Here is a 20,573-nt window from a genome sequence, read left to right on the forward strand (position 1 = left end):
CATGAAAGAGACGAAACAATTCCCCATCTTTACAGAGAAGTTTGGGGGTAAAAAAGGTAAAAAGGGCTTCAACCACTAAACAACCAGTGTATTGTCCAACTACTGAGCCTTGAAATGATAAATTGTGACTTTTTATTTGCAAACGAATATACTAAAAGTCAAGAGAGAAGATGCAATGAGGAAAAATTTACGACAAGGTTTAAACTCTGACATTTTTGCAGAACTGGAAAAAGAACCCCAGCGCCGGTTATTTGAACAAACTTCACTGTGCCGTTTTTTGACAAAACCGCGTTCTAAACTATATTAAATTTTGGGAAGTACATTTATTTTAATGAAAACCGCGGTTAGGGTTAGACCTCGTATAAATGAAGGATTAATCGTATTAATATATGATTACTTTATTATTGTGTCGGAAAACGACTACACTCTGAATAGCCGGTACAAATACACGTTTTGATAGCAACAGCATTTCAACTTGGGCTTCGTTTCGGGAAAAATCAAAGGAAACTGTGAATAAGTCGTGGATACATCGCGTTGGAATGAGTTTTGAGGATAATTAAATTCTAATGGGTAATTCCCTGATACAGTTGAAACTACATGGCATTACTTTGAACTGCTGGGATGATGTTGGGTGAATGGTCAGAATTCACATTTTAGCTATCGGTCAGTACAAAATACAGACTGTAAACCGGGTACGAAATGCAGACTGGGTGCAAAATGCAGACTACAGACTGCAGATTGGGTACAGAATGCAGACTGGAAATTTTGAAAACTGTTATTTAAGTAATAATAACAAAAACTATTCCTTCGACTTGATATATTTTTAACGTTCAGGGGTGTACACACAATGGTTTTTACAAATTAATGTTTGCGTAGTTACCAAACAGATGAGAGGTAAAACCATCAGAAACTTAAACAATTGGCTAGTCACGAAAACAACGCCTCGCTTTCCCCTATAAAACTTCGCCGGTTACTCATTTTAGCGATATATAACGATGTAAATACTGACGGCTCGCAGTGAGAAGAATGAAGGCTTGAAATTGTATTTAAGAACGATTGTGGCCTGGACGCTTTGTCGAAAAAAAAATATCCCAGGGAACGGCGAGGAATATTCCACAATAATGCAAATGATGGCGAAAGATGATCGCGGAAAAGCAATTGCATTAAGCGTCTTCACTCATAGCTACACCTTTAGTATTTCAAAGAGCTTTGACGTCGCAGTTAGCACATGTGCTAACTACGACGAGTATTTTAATCAAAATCGAAACTCCTTCAAAGAAAGGTCCAGTTAAATTTTAAAGTTTATTTATTTAATTTATTTAAATAAACTTAATTTATTTAATCACTTTCACCAGAGTATGGTGAGGGTCGCACAACAGAGCGAGGCTCCAAATTAAGTACGCCCAATATCCCACCCATCCCACCCCAGAGGAGGACATCCATCACACAGTAATCTCGTGTGTGGGAAATTAACGTCTCCTACCCCAACCCTGCAGGAGAAGGGACCTCCATTTATTCGTCCCTATCCGAGAAGACTAGAATATCTAACCATTTCTTGATGTTATAGAAAGGTAGCAAATTCTTCTCAATTATTTTAAGACACTGAGTGTTGGTCCGGCCGGGGCTCGAACCCTCGACCTCCCGGAAATGTAATAGAGGTGTTCCCGTATAATTGCGGAAAGTCGTTATTATTATCGATTTGTTTACATCTGAGTGAGTGACACATTTGCATATTCTGCCCCATTCTAATAGTCGTTTGTACACTTCGCGTACCCACGACTAAAAAAGAACAAAAAAAAAAAAAAACGCCCCAAGTCTTCCTGTTTTACGCAATTTTTGTTTGCTTTCTTGTGAAATGGAATAAAAACTTCAATTGACTAAAACAAAAATTACACTATGTCTTCCGCCCATATCAGAAAGTAGAAGAAAATCAAATTAGTGTATACATGTCTTTGGATCATAACCGGAGAAAGCAGAGGTACAAAAAGAACATCTCTCTTCCGCAGTGCAAAATATTATCACAAGTGCCATTTTCAAAAAGCGTAACTGGCCTGAAGTTGAAAGAAAAGGAAAGGAGAAATGTTGGATCTTCTTCAAACCTGTCTGTTACTCTTTGGGGAAGTCAATTGCCATGCGTCATGAATATTTTGTTACTCACTTGGAGTCAGTAATGAATCAACTGCTAGTTGTTCGGTTGGCGTATCCACATCTTCGCCCTCCTGAGTTCTGAATCTTGGGTCTTGTCTTTTAGAAGCTAAAAAGATAGAAAGAAACCTCTTTTTTAATATTACACCAACCAATAAGACAATAAAACAACTGATTACTATTCAGGTTAAACATTTATTTTTGTAGTGTCCCAGCTTTCCATGATGCTTTATAAGGGACTGAAAGCCGAGTCGTCCCCAAAAACACTTTTTGTAGGATATTCAAAATATTCTCACCCCGGGCAATGTCCCACATCCTCTCCACAAGAATGTCACACTGTTTCTCCCAGTTGAACTTCTCTTCATAGGAACTCCTCAGTTGCTGAGTCTCATGAAGGCGGTCTGATCTTTCCTTCTGTCGGACACCAGCAATTGCTATTGCCCACTCCTTAGGGTCCTCAGACTCCACAACAAATGATTTGCCTGATGGTACAGTGCACAATGCCTCACCAAATCCTGAGTTGCCACTGACAAGAATGGGAAGACCAGCAGACAAAGCTTCTAATGCTGTCAGGCCGAAACCCTCCGTTCTGGAGGGCATCATGCAGAGATCAACTTCACAAAATAATTCTTTCAATCTTTCTTTACTCTTTACAAACTTCCTCATAGTCAGCTGGCTTTTATCGATTCCACTCTTTAGCAAATTTTCTGCAGCCTCATCCTGTTTACCGTCAGGTGCACCCACGAAGATGAGACAGTAAGATCTGTCTTTCAGTTCAACTATTGCTCTGGCAGAGATATCGTAGCCCTTCAGGCTGAAGTCCTCTGGATCACCACGGCCAAACGTCAGTACCTTGAACTTTTTGCTCTCCTTTGGGCGTTGTTCTACGTCTGAAAATTCAAGGAAAATTCCAGGAGTCAGTGGAAGGATGTCTTCGTGACTCTTGCATAAGCAGAGCTGAGCGGAGAAAGCGTCTGTTAACTTCGGTCCGACTGCTACCACAGCATCTGCCAACTTACACAACTCCACTTCAGTTCTGTTCTTCTCTTCACCTTTACAAATTGCCATAGGATAGTTTTTGTGCATTCCAAGTTCTTCAGGTGCAGTATGCACTACCTGTATCCACCTGCACTGGTGCGATTCTTTAATAAATTGAGCTTGTTTACCAAGCTTTGCTCCATGACCCAGTACTATGTCAATGGCCAGATCTCTCGGTGGGGCACTCAGCCAGTCAAGGGGGTCGGCATAACCCGGGCGTCTTTGTGCCTCTCTCAAGGATACATTGTGACTCGTTGCCATTCTCCTCTCTTCTTCAGAACAGGCAAACTGTGGAACAAGGAGAGTGACGTCTACTTGCGGATGTTTGGCGAACAGAATGGCAAGCCGTCGGTTTATGGTGGACAAGCCTCCCATTGATGAACTCCACTCACTGCCCAGGAGAGTCACCTTCAATGCCGTGTCAGACTTCATTGGATCAATTTCACTTGCTTCACCGAGTGATCTAGCAGCCACATTTGAAGATAAACCCTAAAGAAAATTACGTCAATTAGCATTAAAACAATTACAGAACATAACATATTATGTGTGTTATGATATAAATATATCAAACAACAAATATATGTGAAATACATATATATGAACTGCGGTTAGGAAACGTATGTGTGCACGATCCTTCGCAGTAAAGCACTATTTAAGCAATAGTGAAAATCAGACCTGAAAAAAAAAAATTCAGGCCTGTACGGCATTCGAACCACTGACCTCTGCGATACTAGTGCAGCCCTCTACCAATTGAGCTAACAAGCCAACTGGGAGCAGGCCATCAAATTAATTCGACATAAACCCGTAGATGATAAATCAAACAACAAAAAAATATATATGAAATACATATACGTTTCATAATTGTTGTTTGATTTATCATCTACGGGTTTATGTTTTATTCCTACCCAACAAATTATAACACATTGCCGCAACCATCGGTAGCCTAAAACCAGAAGCTAAGACGGAGCCTTCACAGCAGTTCGTCGGTTACATCGAGGAAAACTGGATTCGCAGCACAGTTTAGCCCCTCAAGTACTGGGGCGTATTTATGCAATCAATCAGATCAAACAATGACATTACGGCTGACATCAGAAGAGCCGCTGGTCGATGCTGTCTACCCCTCTACATGTTCTCTATAGCTTTTGAAATAAGCGCCCATTTCTTCGAAGAATCATCCTGCTTAGTTTCCTGTTGTTCTAATTTATTGAACAACAGTTTCCAAGTAAGCTAGTCTTTCTAAAATGAAATAGTTTTTCTACCTGTTTATTGAAAGGTGGAATGGTTATCAGCTGCTTGAACAGATCAATCAGCCACTGAGCCTTCAGTACAACTGTATTGCGGTGCTTGATTATCATCCCCCGGCCATGGTAAAAACTGATCATGGAGTCAAACTCTTTTGCAACTTCCATGAAACACTTTTTCCTTGCATAGTGCTCAAGTTGTTTCAGATTTCTGTGATAAATCTGTTTAGCCACCAAACCTTCAATCACTTTTTCAAACAGAAACCACCTAGAAAGCAACAGAATACCTACCATGCATTCTGGCATCAAATTGGGTCTTAAATTCAGTCCGACATGCATGTGTTTAAAGTCCTCAAGTGTTAATACATGTATTGCCTCGATCATACTATCTTCAACTTTCAACTACAACAGACATGATTATTTTTTGCAACATACAAAGTCAATTCCAAGAACTGTGCCTACTTAAATATCAATCACATCTTCTTATCTTTTAGAATTATAACATTGTCGTAATGACACAAATTTAAATTTTGTTTGTCTGCACTGAAGCAACTGCTGTGCATTTGTACAATCTATAGTTTTGCAAATTTTGATGTACCCACAATTTAATCCAGTGGTGGAAGGATATTTTTTATTACTTACCTGCACATAAGATAATACTAAATACACGGCATACCATTTAAAATCTTTATCATGGCTGATTTGAGGGAAAAAATCGAATTTGGAGTGCATGAACTGGGGTTTTTCCAAATAAATTGTGTTTTTTATTCACCTCACTGGTATCTTTTCTCCCATATAAGGCTCTTGCTTCAACACCTTCAGGATTGTGTTCTGTAATTTATTTATACCATCTACCTTTCCTTCTTGCTCTGCAGGATATATATTTAGAAAAGGAATTCAAAGCATAATACAACACAGAAACATGCGCTTACAATGAGCATAGTATGATAGCATAATTTTATACTTGTATAATTGCAGAGATTTTACAGCTGACAACTTAGCTAAGATGACAATCTCTTTAAATCCCCACATTTTAGCTCTTCTGTTCCCTATAATTATTCCATACTCTGAAATTAATGGCTCCATCTCCAAAAATTAATTGGACTCTATATGATGCTGCCAGTATATTCAGAATATAGAGTAGCTGAAAGCTTAAAGCAGAGTGCAGGTTATTAAAAAAAACAACAACAACAAACAACTCTGACTTTTTTCCACTACAATCAAGTCTTAACTCATTCCACCATGGTAATATCTTTTAATCCCTCTACAACTTCCACTAGAAAAATTGTTCTGTCTCTCTACCTACTTGCAATTCAAACTCTGACTTTTTTCCACTATAATTAAGTCCTAACTCATTCCACCATAGTAATATCATTTAATCCCTCTACAACTTTCACTAGAATGTTCTGTCTCTCTATCTACTTGCAATTCAAATTATAATGAAGCACAACACACTGCCTGCTGCTGGATAACATGTAACAAATGTGAGTCAGATAATAATTATTGTATACTCAATGCTTGTCAACCATCTCCCAATATTGGGCTTTTGGTTTCAAAAATTGCTACTAATCAAGTGTTCTTGAAATTCACCCAAAGATAAGCTTTTATACAATTATAAAGTCAACAATTACTGCAAGTAACCTATGGTTAGGGATACAAAATGAAATCATTTATCTTACTTGTTTTATCATTCGGGACAGTGCCCAGTCCAATACTATATATTGGACTGGCAATGGAGCATTTTGATTGGTTGATTTTAGTTATTGGCCCTCTGACTGCCCGAGTCGTGTAATAAAATCATTTATCTTACCTGTTTTATCTTTTTCAATCTGCTTTCCAATCTTTCGGATAAATTTTTTCATCAAATTAGGCCTCTGAGTGTTGTCGATGCAGAATAAGGGTTTGACCACATGCTTCTCATATTCCATACCAGAAATTCTCTTCTGAATTTGTTTCTTTATTACTGCAATGTCTTTATCTGGTTTGTCAGCATGTGTGCCAACAATGAACACCGGGGGGTGAAGGTAGGGCAGCTTGTGTTGTGGATCATCATCTGTGTCATCATTGGCCAGGGAAACACTGTGTACTGTAGCCAACCATGAGAGCAAATTCTCCATGTTTGTTTCATTGTTAGGGTTTTCCAACTTCACATCATTACTCCCTTGTCTCACGCAGGGCTCAGCTGGGGCATCCAGAGGCTTGCTGAGATTGTGCACCAATATGTAAAGTGCCCGCTGTGATAGGAAGATAGGATGGCTGGCATAGTACAAGTGCTGCCCTGCAAAGTCCCAAACATCCATTGTAACATAGGATTCTTCTGCGAGTAAGGCACTTTTGATGGGTTTGCGTTCGGCATACTTTAACAACTGATTAACATGCTTCACAGTATCAGAAGGTTGAGAAACATCAATCATCACATCAGGCTCAGCTTGCATGTTTTTACCTTCACATTCAGTAGAATGTTCATTGGCATTGTTTTGCAGAATATCTGTGAAACCTTCATCCTCCTCAATCTGAATGGAGAATTAAATGAAACATTATGCTCACTTGAGTGTATATAATTATGTATTCAAAACTTGATGTTATGAACAGGCTGCTAAATTGTAAAAAATTATGATCACCTCAGTCTAGAATAATTTTAAGGGGAAAGTTTCTAAAAAAACTGTTGTACTGCTTTGGTGAGGGGGGTATAACAAGATAACTTGGTTTACCAACTGAGTTGAAGTTGTAAATTAGCTACTGTAGAGAGTTCTGAAGCTGACATCTCAAGTGTAAGAGCCTTTAGACAGAGAGAAACTTAATTGCATAGAATAAGACATTGAAGAGCAAATCCTCGCACCCTGGAGATAGTCAACTCAAACCAAGAAATGTTTGTTGAGACTGAAGTTACATAAGCATTAGCATAACATACATTCATTAAAGCTCCTCTATAAGGATTTTATAGCCAAAATGCAAAAAGAGTTATGAAAACATTATATCAGAGAATAAAAATTAATTACGACTAAAAATTTAAATATAATTGGAGAAAAAAATCTCAAGTTTCCTTTAAGTTAAGAGAAGACACCAATGGAAAAGCAATTGAAGAATGGAAAAATCAAAAGATGCCCCTCATTTTTGTAGTAAAAGTTTTGCATGTATGCCTTCATTCAAGATGTTTAAACAAAAATTACTTGCAGTTCTTTTTTACCTGATGTGTAAATAAAATTTAGTCTCATCTAAACTTTTGTGAAAACATCCAAAACAAACAGACTGTTTCAGACACAATTCTGAATGTAAGAAATTTAGAATTTTAATAAAGAAGAGAATTTTAAAAAATAGCAAGTTCTAATCCTATTCATTCTCTTTAAAAACAAATATTTCTCAAAAGGCTAATTCGGCTGCTTTCCTCCCTTCTCCTCCTTTTATAAAATTCTCAGCATTTTTATTAAACTCTCAAACCTGCTTGGACTTGAAAACACCTTCAACTTCATCTTCTAATTTCAGTTCTCCTTCTTCGGTTGTCTCTTCCTTTAAAAAATTGAGAAATATCTGCTCCACACATTTTGCCAACCACAATCTTTGCTACATCTTTTGAACATTCAACCAGTCCTGGTTTACTCTCCTTGGTCAACTGCCAGTTCTTGACAGCTTGGTCAACATCAATTTCACATTTTGAAGGATCCACTTCAATCCCCTCAGTACTCTGTTCTTTAGGGTCAAATGGAAGGCCTAAAAGACTCTTCTTCAGACTGGTTTTACCGGCGCGATCCTGACCAACTAGTATAACACGACCACGGTAAACTTGTACATATCCATCTTTTAAAGCCTCTTTATAAGCCAACTGTGCCAATGGTCCTAGCGCTCTTTGTCTATCCACATCATCTAATTAAAAAAGTCATCATGATTGAGCCAAAGGAAAAAGGCTAATCAGAGGAAGTTGTAATTATTATAATAACCCTAAAGGAAAAGCAATTTCTGCTTTTATAAGTTTCAAACACAATCTGAAAAAGGCCTGATAAGTCAATTTAATTACATGTCCTTCATGCATAAAGTTAGAAACTATGCTAGTATATACATGTAAAAATCTTTGCATCGGTGAGTTAGGTAAACACATACACAATGACTATTATAAACTTACTCGATGAAATGAAACATTAAGAGTAAATTGATTTTAATGTGACTGATCAAACTAAACAAAGGCAATAATTGATGTCAATTCTGCCAAATGGTGTTTGGAAAACAGATAGAAAAATCACATTCCCAAAATGTAGCAATTGATAGATTCTAAAATATTACAAGGGCAGCATAAATTATGGTGTAACAATTATCAGAAATACTCTTGACCAGTTAAGACAAAAGTTTTATTCCCAATCACCTAAACTCTCGTTTTAAAATCATATTAGTCCATAAATTCTGTATGATAAGCTAAATGTTGTTACATTCTTAATAACTTCCAATAAAATAAAGCAAAAATTGTGGAGTTACAACTTACAGTACTATATTCCTGGATGAGAAATGATTTGTAATAAACTTAATTCTTCCTTAAATAAAGTCTAATAAACAGAAAGCAAAAATTACAACTGCAATTCCTACAACTGTGAAATAATTTGCAATAAACTTCTTAAATTCCAATCAACTAGAAAGCAAAAATTACAACTTACAATAATCCCTTAGTGTAAAATGATTTGTAATAAACTTAATCCCTCCTCAATTCCCTATCTAATTATAGTACACTGTAGCTCAACTGAACTTTCAATGTCAGCCAAATCGTTGAAATAAAGCTTTCAAAATATAACTAAAACTTCCAGTACAAATATCATGTATTTCTAAAGTGATACAACCTTTGTTCGATCATACAGTATAACTGTGACAGCACTTACTTCATTATTCTTTTCAGGATTTATTATGAAACTATTGTCAGCTGCCTGTAATTATCAGTAACAAGCAGCATAACCACTTGCAAGTCAACCATTAGAACCAATTTAGTAAATGCACATGTCACAACATTAATGTGAAGAAGAATTTCCTTTACTCACCTGGGACATCTGATGATACAAAGTCAATCTTATCCTTTACCTCCATAACACTTCTCATTCCTTCAACTGTAAAAGGATTCCCTCTCACAGACAAAACATTGAGTTTCTTCAGCTGTTTTATAGCTGGACTCAACACAGTCAACTGGTTGTAACTCAGCTCCAGTCCCTCCAGCTCCACCATCTCCCCAATAGCATCAGGGATGGTGGTTAGTTTGTTATCTGTGATGTTCAGCCATCTGAGTTTCTTCAGCTGTTTTAAAGCTGGACTCAACACAGTCAACTGGTTGTAACTCAGCTCCAGTCCCTCCAGCTCCACCATCTCCCCAATAGCATCAGGGATGGTGGTTAGTTTGTTATCTGTGATGTACAGCCATCTGAGTTTCTTCAGCTGAGTCAAACTTGTAGGGAATATGGACAGCTGGTTTGTACTCACATCAAGACACGTAAGATTGTTTAGTTTTCCGATACTTTCAGGTATTGTTGTAAGTTTATTCAATGACAGGTCAAGTTCCTCCAACTCAGTCAATTCAAACAAAGCTGCAGGCAATTCATGCAAACTTTAACCACCGAGATATAAACTGAGTTTTAAACTTGTTCCTCCGAAAGATGTCAACATCTTTCTTCTTAACTCCTCTTTAGAAAGAAATTCCATTTCATTCATGGGAAACTGTCAGAACAAAAATAAAAGCTGTCATTAAAGGTGAGCAACTTAAACTAACTTGCTTTGGCATTATAACCATTGAACCAAAAATGGAAAAAATGAGGTTTATAATTTAACTTCTACTAAACCAAACTAATGACTTATATTTTATTCCTCTAAGTACAATCTTTGGAAGCCATCCACCCTTCAGTGTTCTTTTAAACACTCTGAGTAAACACTGCTTATTTGTAAAAAGCTCTAGTTATTTATTTTCATGTCAGACATTTTGACTTTAGTCTCACTGTATAATTTTTTTTGTCAAAACTAAACAACTGCTTGCGTTATACATGTTAACAACAAGGCTATTACGAACAAGAAAATACTTGAATTTTAAAACAGAGTTCTCCTGACTCTTTAAAAACAACATGAAGATTACTTTCATTGTAAAGGTTAATATCTAACAGGAAAGAGATCATTAGTGCATATCTATGGTTGGTTATGTTTTGATGTGATAACCTTAAACAGTTGTAATATAAACCAAAACATGAATGATTTCCAAGCTGAAAATATTCAAACCAAGTGGCTTTTTCCAGACCTGTTATTTCATTTTATCCTCTGTAAGTTGTTTTCATTTGCAATTGACACAGAAAATTACTCAGAAGATGGTCCTGCAGGTTCTTTAACAGAAACTGATTTCATAAGTCCTTCTCTCTGACATAATTCATTGTTTGGAATACGAAAAAAACAGAGTGAGAGCCTTGTTTTTGTTTAAATTTTTTTTTCTTTTTTAATTTTTTTTTCTTTTTTTTAAGAGTTTGTCACCCAGTAAGATGGTTTTGAGACAACAATTTTCAATTTATGATACATCTTGCGTGAGATCTAGGTCAGCAACAGTTGTTGTACACATTATGTCGTGTAATGATGTGGTTGATGCAATAAACAATTATTTTAATTAAAAAAAGTAAAGAAAACTGATAATAATTTTTTGTTTATGTTTAAAGCATAACTAAAAATGGGAACCAGCTCGACAAAGGTACATGATGAACTTGCTTGGAAGCCTCTTAGTTTGAGGAGAGAACTACATACATTAAGCCAATTTTACAAAATAGCCAAGAATCTTGCTCCACATTATTCAACTTAGCTATTCCCTAAACTGTCAAGTGGATATACATATTTTTGTCTTAAATCAAAAGAAAACTTCACTCAATTTCCTTAGAGAATTCTACATTTCAAAAGTCTTTTTTTTCCATCCATTATCACTGGCTAGAATTGTCTGGACCTAGTTGTCCCAATCTCTGTATCTCTTCCCACTTTGAGATCAAACCTGGTAAATTCTCTTTCTGAATACTGACACTAAGTTATAGGATTGTTCTGTTACATGGCATGCATCTGTTGATCACACCTACCTCAGTCTGGGTTCCTATTTTCTTTGAGAATATCTCTTGAAAATTAATAGCTGTGCATCACCTATGTATTTCCCAGTGCAGTTTTGACTCTGAATTAGTGAAATACTATTTCTTGTTTTTCTAAGGTACACTGAGCTCAACGTGATGTCCTAATTCTACCTCTGCTACAAACATTCTAGGTGAAGCATGGTCACTGAGCAGCGATACATTAGGAAACTAAATTTGTATTGTATGGTATTCAGACTGTAAATTACAATGTCAACTGTGGTTTTTTTCACAGAGTTCAAAGTTTGATAATTAATACTAATGGCTTCTCAGAGGCCATTATTTGATTGTTTAAATAATAAACCCCCTCTAGCTTTGTAGGTTTAACTCATTGTTATTGCCAATGGAGGGTTGTTTGTGTGTCTGTGTCCCTGAATAAATTGGATAAAAACTTGTAATATTGTAATCCCCTCCTTAGGCCTAGGTGATTTTGGGGAAAACAATGAAAAATGTGCTTAAATAAAAAAAAAAATAAATGAATTCAACATTCACTGGAAATATTGCATTTATCATGTCAAGTATACACACTTTAGTATGTTGATTGAAAGCTCTCAACCAAACAGGTTTTTCATAGTATGTCCAAAGTATAATAATCAAAGTTATTGAATACAAACAGGGAAGCGTTTGTTGCTTTCGCAAACACGAAACGTAGAACAGGCCAAATACTGGAATCAAAAATTTTTGGCTTGAAATGCACATTCAAGTATGCTGTAGTTGCTACATCTTACAAAAAAAGCTTGTTAATGAATAAAAAATGAGTGAGTTTGAAAGTTTCTAAGAATTTGACTTGTACTTTTTCACTTGACAATTACCGAATCAGAAAGCGAGCAAGTATCAAATACGTGACATATTACTGCCTGTAGATCATATAATCATGCCTACACTTGGTTACTTAACAGACCTTGGCGGTTTCGAGTACATTTCTAACTTCTATTAGATAAAATTAAAATGAAGTACAATCCAGGGAATCATGCAAAAATTTTGCTATCAGTTTAAACGCTATCATTACTTGTTGTGAATACTAATCCACGCTCAACAAGACAGATAACGATTAGACCTAATTGACGTCAACACGATCAGAAACAGTTTCTCTGGTGCATTCCCATTCCAATATTGTACCGTTAAATACGCTATCATAACTTAAAATTACTGTTTCCCTCTTGCTGTTGCTTGGAGTTTCTACTTCAACTCGTCTCTTAGAGAACACCGACTGATTCCTGAAAGATCGCATGACGAAAGTGCTCTGCATTTGACGAGCGTCGTTTAACTTTAAGTACGAACAACAGATCAGAACCAAGCAAACTTAGGATACAAAGCGAAAGAGAATCGTATCGAAGATACCAGAGAATTAGATTAAACTAAGGGGAAATGTCGACTAAAACACTCAAGGGGAAATTACTTCAGTTTCATCGGGCGGAGAGTCCGAGTTAATTCCCAGCTGAAACATCTTTGTTCGCGTTTCAGGAGTCTAGCGAGGCTACAGTTTACACACATAAGCTAAATTCTCATCTGTGTTGAACATAATACTTACGTCTCAGCAAAGTAAACAACAACTGCGGCGAATTATGACGAAATCAAAGACAGATTGTAGACAAGCTCGTTGTAGTCACTACCTGACTCTCAAATTGGGTCGATTTACATCACAATGCTTCTCACATTTCACGCGACCAGGGGTACTTGGGTAGACTAAGACAGGGAATGGGGGAGTGGTTGTCTCTTCGCTGCGTCAGCGGACTGGTGAAGAAGTTAATTCATGTTTCAGAAGGTATCCAAGTAATATTTGCTGAATGTAAATTGATAGATCTTAAGAAGTGATAAAAACTTATCTGAAGTTTACAATTCATCTCAACAAAGCGATGTGGGTGTGATGGCAAGAAAACGTGACTGGAAGTTCGGGAGGCGGAAGGGCACTATTTAAATAGCTCGGTTACTCTTGGTAATCTTGGATACTTTTAAAAGGTAGCGATAACTGAATTCATGTGGGCTTTAATGCGCACACTCCGCCTTTAATGCCAGGTACAGTAGTGTCATTAACAATCTTTGGTAGAATAGTACTTAATGAGGCAAGACTTTTTGGTGCGCGTGCCCTTAAACGTCCGAAATCATTTAGAAAGGCCATTTAGAGACCCTCTCTGGTATTAGTGTTATGAGGTCAGTGGTACATCTCTATCAGAGCTTATTCACGTTTCTGGAGCATGGAGAATGCCGGGATACTGATCCACCGCAAGTAACCTCCAGCATAGTATAGGGGCTTACTCAAAAACTCAAACATTACAATGAGCAAAGTCGTTCGAACGACTCACTGTACGACTGATTGACTGACTACATGTCTTAGTGAATGACCGGCAACTGATTGACTGACTGCATGTCTTAGTGAATGACCGACAACTGGTTGACTGACTGCATGTCTTAGTGAATGACCGGCAACTGGTTAACTGACTGCATGTCTTAGTGAATGACCGGCAACTGGTTGGCTGACTACATGTCTTGGTGAATGACCGGCCACTGGTTGGCTGACTGCATGTCTTTGTGAATGACCGGCCACTGGTTGGCTGACTGCATGTCTTAGTGAATGACCGGCAACTGGTTGACTGACTACATGTCATAGTGAATGACCAGCAACTGGTTGACTGACTGCATGTCTTAGTGAATGACCGGCAACTGGTTGGCTGACTGGACAATATTTAAACACTACTTTGAGTTTCCGAGCAAACACAGGAATAACTACACGGATACGAATAAACAAAACTACAAAACTTGACGTGTACTACAATCAAAACTCGTTTCCATGGATTTAATCAAATAAGGAGAGACATTGGACACTGCAGTGGTATGTGCATTCATATGACACAGCATGATACTCTACTAAGAGCAAATCCCAGACAGTAAAATGCGAATATTCCAAGGTAAGAAATATGTGTAAGAAGTAAAATGTACGCTGCTTTATCTTCATCTGCAGTCTTTAGTTACTGCTGGGAATCTCCTTTTTACTTCTTCCAGACTTGATGACCGAGGTTAGGTTCCTGTTTCACGCTTGATTTATTCTACAAACCATTCCAGGATCCTCAGATCATTTGATAATGACACATACAGCGTAGAATAAAAATTTGCTGGAGTTTCATCTAGCGGAGAAGAAGCTTAAGTTTCGTTAATTTTTCTTCGGGAGCACATTCTTGAGATTTTCACTTTGAAATCTTTTCGAGTTTGATAAAGGGGTTTTCCGGACTTTCTGTGTCTTCTTGAGGTATTAAGAGCGACTTTTTTTCAAGACCGCGTAAGAGGCGGCACATCAACCGATAAATGACTATCCTCATGTTTCAATCAGAGACACCTTATGGTGAACATAGCGACGTGGTTTGGTTTTTTTTCCACACATGCCTCTTCATCCTAAAAAATTCACGAAAACTAAAACGAGCGTCGGTAGCAGTGAAATGGCAGATATCAATGCCCCGAGTAGAGACAAATGAAGTTACTCATGAAAAGCGCGAAAGAAAGCAGGCCCATATTAATTTTATAGATTTGTGTACGAAGGATCGAGGTATGGTTTAAGTAAACGGGACCATTTCATTTAATTTGGAGCCCATGGTGCGCTTTTGAAAATCATCAATATTTTAAAATCCAAGTATCGCATTTCGTAGGAAATTTCCAATTATCATTTTCCCCATGCGGTATAACTCACAATCGGTTCAGAACTGACCAGAACGCTCGGATTTACCACAACTCTGTCCTGCCATAGTAAGTTGTTATAACCTTCCAGCTCAAGGTATTTTCGTCTAAATTTTCCTTCTTATTGAGTTTTTTTGTTTGAAAATACATCTCGCAACCTTTTTACCTCGTGTTTGCGTTTTTCTGCTCGAATTTCATTGTAGAGAAAGATCCACTAATAATCACGAGTTTGTCTTTTTTTATGAAGGTGTGGTTATTAACTCAATCGAATTATTTTTACTTGGCGTACTAATTGACATTCTTTTTTTAGATTTTCAAGTTAAAAAATTGTTGAATCGGTGTCAGTGACGCTGTACACCGATTAATTCGCAGCTTCACATCTGGGGCAACCCACGGGCTTTTGACTGTCGTCCTTTGAACCTTACCAAGGTGGGGAAGGGAATTTGAACTGGAAGGGTCAAATCTTTCCAGTGGAATAATGGTGGTTTATCTTTTAATATGGAGGCACTTAAAGCGAATGGCTCAAAAGAGAGGGTCTACAATGTCTACGTTTTGAAGCTTGAATAGTCAAATCAATCACTGGTCAATAAGTAGAAACTCACGGTCGCTGATCTTGCCTTTTACTACAGATGCGACAATCAAATGAGAGCCTCCTAGGGAAGATGGCTTTCACGGCTAACAGTTGACATTGTGGCCATTTTAAACGGCTAATGCTAAAATTCTCTTCCTAATTATTGCTATCCCCATCGACAGTTTTTTCACCAAGTGTTCGCCTTAATGGGTCGCTGCAACTGAAGGGGGAAGGGGAAGGTAGGAGAGGAAATAATCAGGGGGGAAGGGTGCACTTACTTACTTTCGCTGTCAACAAACTATCACTTGTACATTCGATAAATCTCCGTATAAAATTTCCTATCTTCCCTCCCAGTCCCCGCCCGTCACTCAAACCCAGTCAACGGTGTGGCTATGATCACGGGTGCTGTCTAAAACAGCTGCAGATATTCTTGGATTCTTTTTATCGGAAATTTAGAACAAGTATCAACAAAGCTACATTGAGGGGAGTGCTAGGAGAAAAGAAACGCTAGTATCCCTAAATCGTGTCATAAAAAGCATATTTGTTAGATATTTCTGTGATTTGTGAGCACTAACCGCTCTAGCTGGGTTTACAAGATGCGTATACAAGCACAGCAAGTATTTAGGAAATAAATCTACTTCACCAACAAAATGTTTCAAACCTTCACTTTAAACATTGAAATTTATTTACAAATGCTTTATCGCTCTTTATGGAAACAAAAATATTCCGCGTAAATTGTTTAAGTTGCGTGTTTTCAAATTGACCATCCACCTCGTCCACCGCCCATCTCCAGTCTAAACCGCACCGAAATCAAAATTTTTTTCTGGTGCTTTCAGTAACATAACGAAATCATTTTTCCGTGAATTGTCTTATCTTGATGATTTTCTGTTTTAGATAATTATATGCAACGTGACAACTACTCAACTTATCGAGAGAGACTACTTCCGAAAAGAAAACTTTCAAACTTCTGAAAGACTTTCTTTCTTCTTTCGCCCAACGGCAAACGTTTGGAGACATCTTCACTCGGCCGGGTTTTTTTTAACAGAGATCTGAACCGAGTATAATGGCTGTGTAGATAGCATGTCTTTCAACCTGTAAAAACAACAAACACAACAGAACGATTAGAAAGCAAAGGAGAATAAACTGCATGAAATGCCGTTTCAATCTAGCGGGCGATTAACTGTAAATTAGTACTGGCAAGAAGTTTATGAAAACAAACCACGTCATGACGTATGTTAAATAAGCAAAGAGAGAAAATGGATAGGAAAATGGAGAAAAAGCTTTGACGTTAAAGCCTGAATTTACTGTCATCTAAGAGTTACGAGGAAGATTTATAATTCTATGTAACTCATTAAACGAAATAAACTGTCATGGAACTAAGACTACAATTACTAACTGTGCTGTAATGAGCTGTACCTTGAGCGGGTTGAAGGCTGACATAGTGCACCTCATGAATATGTCCCAGCACAAGTTGTTTGCTTTCGTCAACTGGACAATGCGGCATAATGATTACATCATTGTTGTGGGGTAGACTGCTGACCACACGAATGCACATTTCAAAGTTGTTTGCTGCAGCACACAGAATCAAGTGATCACCCCAAGCGCCATCTTGTTCCATGTGAGTCAGGTATTCAATCCATGTTTGATATCCATGGACAAAGTGAAACATATCTGTTCCATCCGGCTTTAACAAAAATCAGTTCAAGAAGCAGACTTGAATTGTCGAAAAAAATTTGATCGTGTAGAGTACTAATCAGGGATTAATTATGGCAGAATGGTATGAAACGATCTTAAATAAGTAATGTACTGTATGGAAACAACCTTTGTGATTGAAAGATTTTTCAAAACGTCATTGTACATTTCAAAGGCTTTGCAAACAGCAAGAAAAAAAACTAGAGAGATCCATCATTTAGAGAATGACTAGAATTCTGTCAGTTAATAGAGCTTTAAGTTAAACTTTTTAAAAACTGAAATATTCAAATGGCCTGCTATTTTGGACAAAAATTGATTGAAATAGTAACCAACATCACTGCGTGGCCTCTTAAAAAATAAAGTTCAAACTTTCAGTTCCTCTTTTCACTGGGGGTAAAAGCTGCTATCAGAGCTCCCACAAAAATACCATGATTCCATGCAGCAGTAGCAGCAGCAATCCTGGTCACTTCACGCTGTGAACACTGGGATAGGCTGTGGTGGTGCTGGTTAGTTGACCAGTAAACACCTTAACCTTTATCATACTCTTTAAAAACGAACATCATGTGAAATACTCTGTTAAACATACTAACATCAACTTACTAGTTTTGGGTTACTCCTGAGGTACTGGACTAACATTTGTCTTAATCTGCCAGGTGGGATTTTGATTCCATCAACAATTTCCAGTTGTTCTGACAAGGCATAGAACATGCAATTTCCTGATCCTTGGTTGTCAGATATTCTGAAGCCTTTGTCTGATGCAATCTTTCCCAGCCCCAATGATAGATTTGTTCTGCTCTTGACTTTGCTTGCATCAAGTTTCATCTGCTGAAGTTCCTGGATCAATTGGTCGAGAGAGCCTGGAAGAGACAAAGTTTTTATGAATCAAACTACATGAAAGAAGCGACAGCGTCAGCTGGAAAATATCAATTCCCAATCTTGTAACAGAAACTTGAATGGAAAAATAAAATAGGGCTGAAACACCAAACAACCGGTGTTTTGTCGAAGAACTAAGCCTTGAAACAATAAACTGGAAGTCAACTGAATACACTGATAATCAAGAGTGAAGAAGCAAAGAAGAAAAAAATACGAGGTCTACTCTCTGAAATATTTCTGTAACTGGAAAAAGAAACCTTAAAGCCGGTTACTTGAACAAAGGCTTAGCCGAAGTTCAACAAAAGCGCGTTCTAAACTACCGTATTTCTTCACCTATAAGCCGAGCGATTTTTTCAGTTTTCGACCCAAAATTTTGGGAGATTTTTCACGGAGAACGGGGTTCGGCTTATAGCCGAGGGTTTTACATTTTAAAAATATACAGTTGCTGAATAACTTTACCCCCCCGGCTTGTAGTCAAGTTAGCAATGAAGCAGAAGTAATAAAACACAACAAAAATAACTTCTGAATATTGGTTATTCACTTTTATGAAATTGGTGGCTCCTAAAGGAGCCGTTTGACGGATACGTGAAAGGGCTTTCAACCCAATGGTTTACTCGCCATCCGTTTCGTTTTCGCTGTCTGTGTCGAACTCGTTCTCTTCTATGTATTCATCATCTACTTCTGGGGTTTCCTCAGAGTAGACCACGTCGTCCTCTGTTCCGTCCAAGGCATTGGAAATACCGCAGGTCTTGAAGGATTTGACAACCATCTCTTCGGGTATCTCTGCCCATGCTTCCTTGATCCACCTGAGGACAAGATTTCTGCTTGGCGCCTTCTTCTTCCCAGCTGGGGTAAACTCAAATGGCCCAGATGTCATCCACGCCAAGTACTTTCGGCGCACATTATCTTTAAATGGCTTGTTTAGGCACTTATCCAAGGGCTGTACAACCGGGGTTAGGCCACCAGGGATAACTGCGACGTCAATGTTTCGCTGCTTCAGGTCATCATTCACGGAATCGGTCAAGTGAGCTCGGAATGAGTCCCACACCAAAAGGGAACGCTCGGCACGGGGCAAACTCTGTCGAATCCATTCTCGGATGCCCTGTTCATCCATCCACCCTTTCTTATGGAAGGAAACACGAAGAGGATGCGGCACAACCAGATCTCTCGGTGTACGGACGCCTTTGAAGATGACTTTCGGTGGCACCTTTGCTCCATCGGCAGCAACAGCAAGAACGACGGTGAAGCTCCGCTTTTCCGCTCCGCAAGATTTTACTGGCACTGTTCGGCTTCCACTGAATTCCAGTGTTCGGTTCGATGGCAGCTCAAAACGCATGGGTGTCTCATCCATGTTGTAGATGCGGGATAAAGGGTAGTCGGCGCGTCTTCTTGCTGCAATGACGAAGCGATGAAAGCACACAATGTTCTCTTCGAGATCGGCGGGCAATCGCTGGGCCAGAGTTGTTTTGGTTCGCATGCTGACCGAGTGGCGTCGTTTCCATTTCTCGTACCATCCACGGGAAGCTTTGAAAGCAGGATCATCGGAGAGCTCTTTAGCTTTAAGGCGAAGGATCAATCCACTCACCGCAATACCTACGAAAAATAAAATAACAATCTTATTTTGCTGCGAGATAACCGTAGATTCGTGACTGCAGCACTCTTTTCGTGACATGTTATGAAATTGTCATGACAACAACATATTTCTGACCAATCAAAGTCTCTGTTTCCCACGCACTGAAAGACGATATCATTCAACTCTTCAAAAACTCTTAAAATTTTAGACAGAAAAGTAAATACCAACCTTGTTCTCTTTGCTGTGAAAACCACTCCATCACTTGCTGGTCTAGTTCGGGATATTTCGGAGTGAAACGGCCCATCGTCGCACGTTTTGCAGACATCTTCAGCTCTCCGGAAAGAATAGTCGCCTGGTCTCTTCTCCAGCGTCGTACCATGGACTCGCTTAGTCCATATTCTCGAGCGATTTCCGAGTTGTTTTCTACCGCTTCAGCTTCCGCGATAACTTTTATCTTGAAAGCCATACTATACGAGGAACGGCGTGCTTTAGGCATGATGATAAAAAGTGACAGCGACGAAAGGTATACTCGATAGATTGATACTTTGAAACGTTTAACTGAGATTATTATTGTTGTTGTGGTTAATCTGTTGTCGCGTGGTAGTATTTATACAGTTCGTTGGATCAATTGATATTCATATCTCTTGATTGGTTCGCTTTTTTTCTTT

At 38.2% G+C, this 20,573-nt stretch overlaps 3 protein-coding genes across 4 annotated transcripts in view; all 3 read right to left on the reverse strand.

Moving 5' to 3' along the window:
* Positions 1-20,573, reverse strand: part of LOC148740315 (uncharacterized) — an 87,649-nt gene that overhangs the window by 42,715 nt on the left and 24,361 nt on the right. The window lies entirely within an intron of this gene.
* The window catches only part of LOC148740317 (uncharacterized), a 65,169-nt gene that overhangs the window by 30,399 nt on the left and 14,197 nt on the right, over positions 1-20,573 (reverse strand). Inside the window, exons 10-11 of the mRNA XM_088750426.1 lie at positions 18,060-18,316; positions 17,184-17,451 (exon numbers count right to left, since the gene is read on the reverse strand). Coding sequence (XP_088606552.1) covers positions 17,184-17,451; positions 18,060-18,316 — 525 coding nt within the window. The remainder of the gene's footprint in view (positions 1-17,183; positions 17,452-18,059; positions 18,317-20,573) is intronic.
* Positions 3,635-13,356, reverse strand: LOC148740320 (uncharacterized). Its single transcript, XM_088749140.1, has 6 exons — positions 13,062-13,356; positions 9,440-10,106; positions 7,900-8,285; positions 6,235-6,937; positions 5,197-5,293; positions 3,635-4,692 (listed from the first exon to the last, which is right to left on the reverse strand). The coding sequence occupies exons 2-6, from the start codon at positions 9,756-9,758 to the stop codon at positions 4,380-4,382; spliced, it is 1,818 nt and encodes a 605-aa protein (XP_088605266.1). The 5' UTR covers positions 9,759-10,106; positions 13,062-13,356; the 3' UTR covers positions 3,635-4,379.

Source organism: Stylophora pistillata, chromosome 2 (genome assembly GCF_964205215.1).
Source record: "Stylophora pistillata chromosome 2, jaStyPist1.2, whole genome shotgun sequence".
In the NCBI taxonomy this organism is placed as follows: Eukaryota; Metazoa; Cnidaria; class Anthozoa; order Scleractinia; family Pocilloporidae; genus Stylophora; species Stylophora pistillata.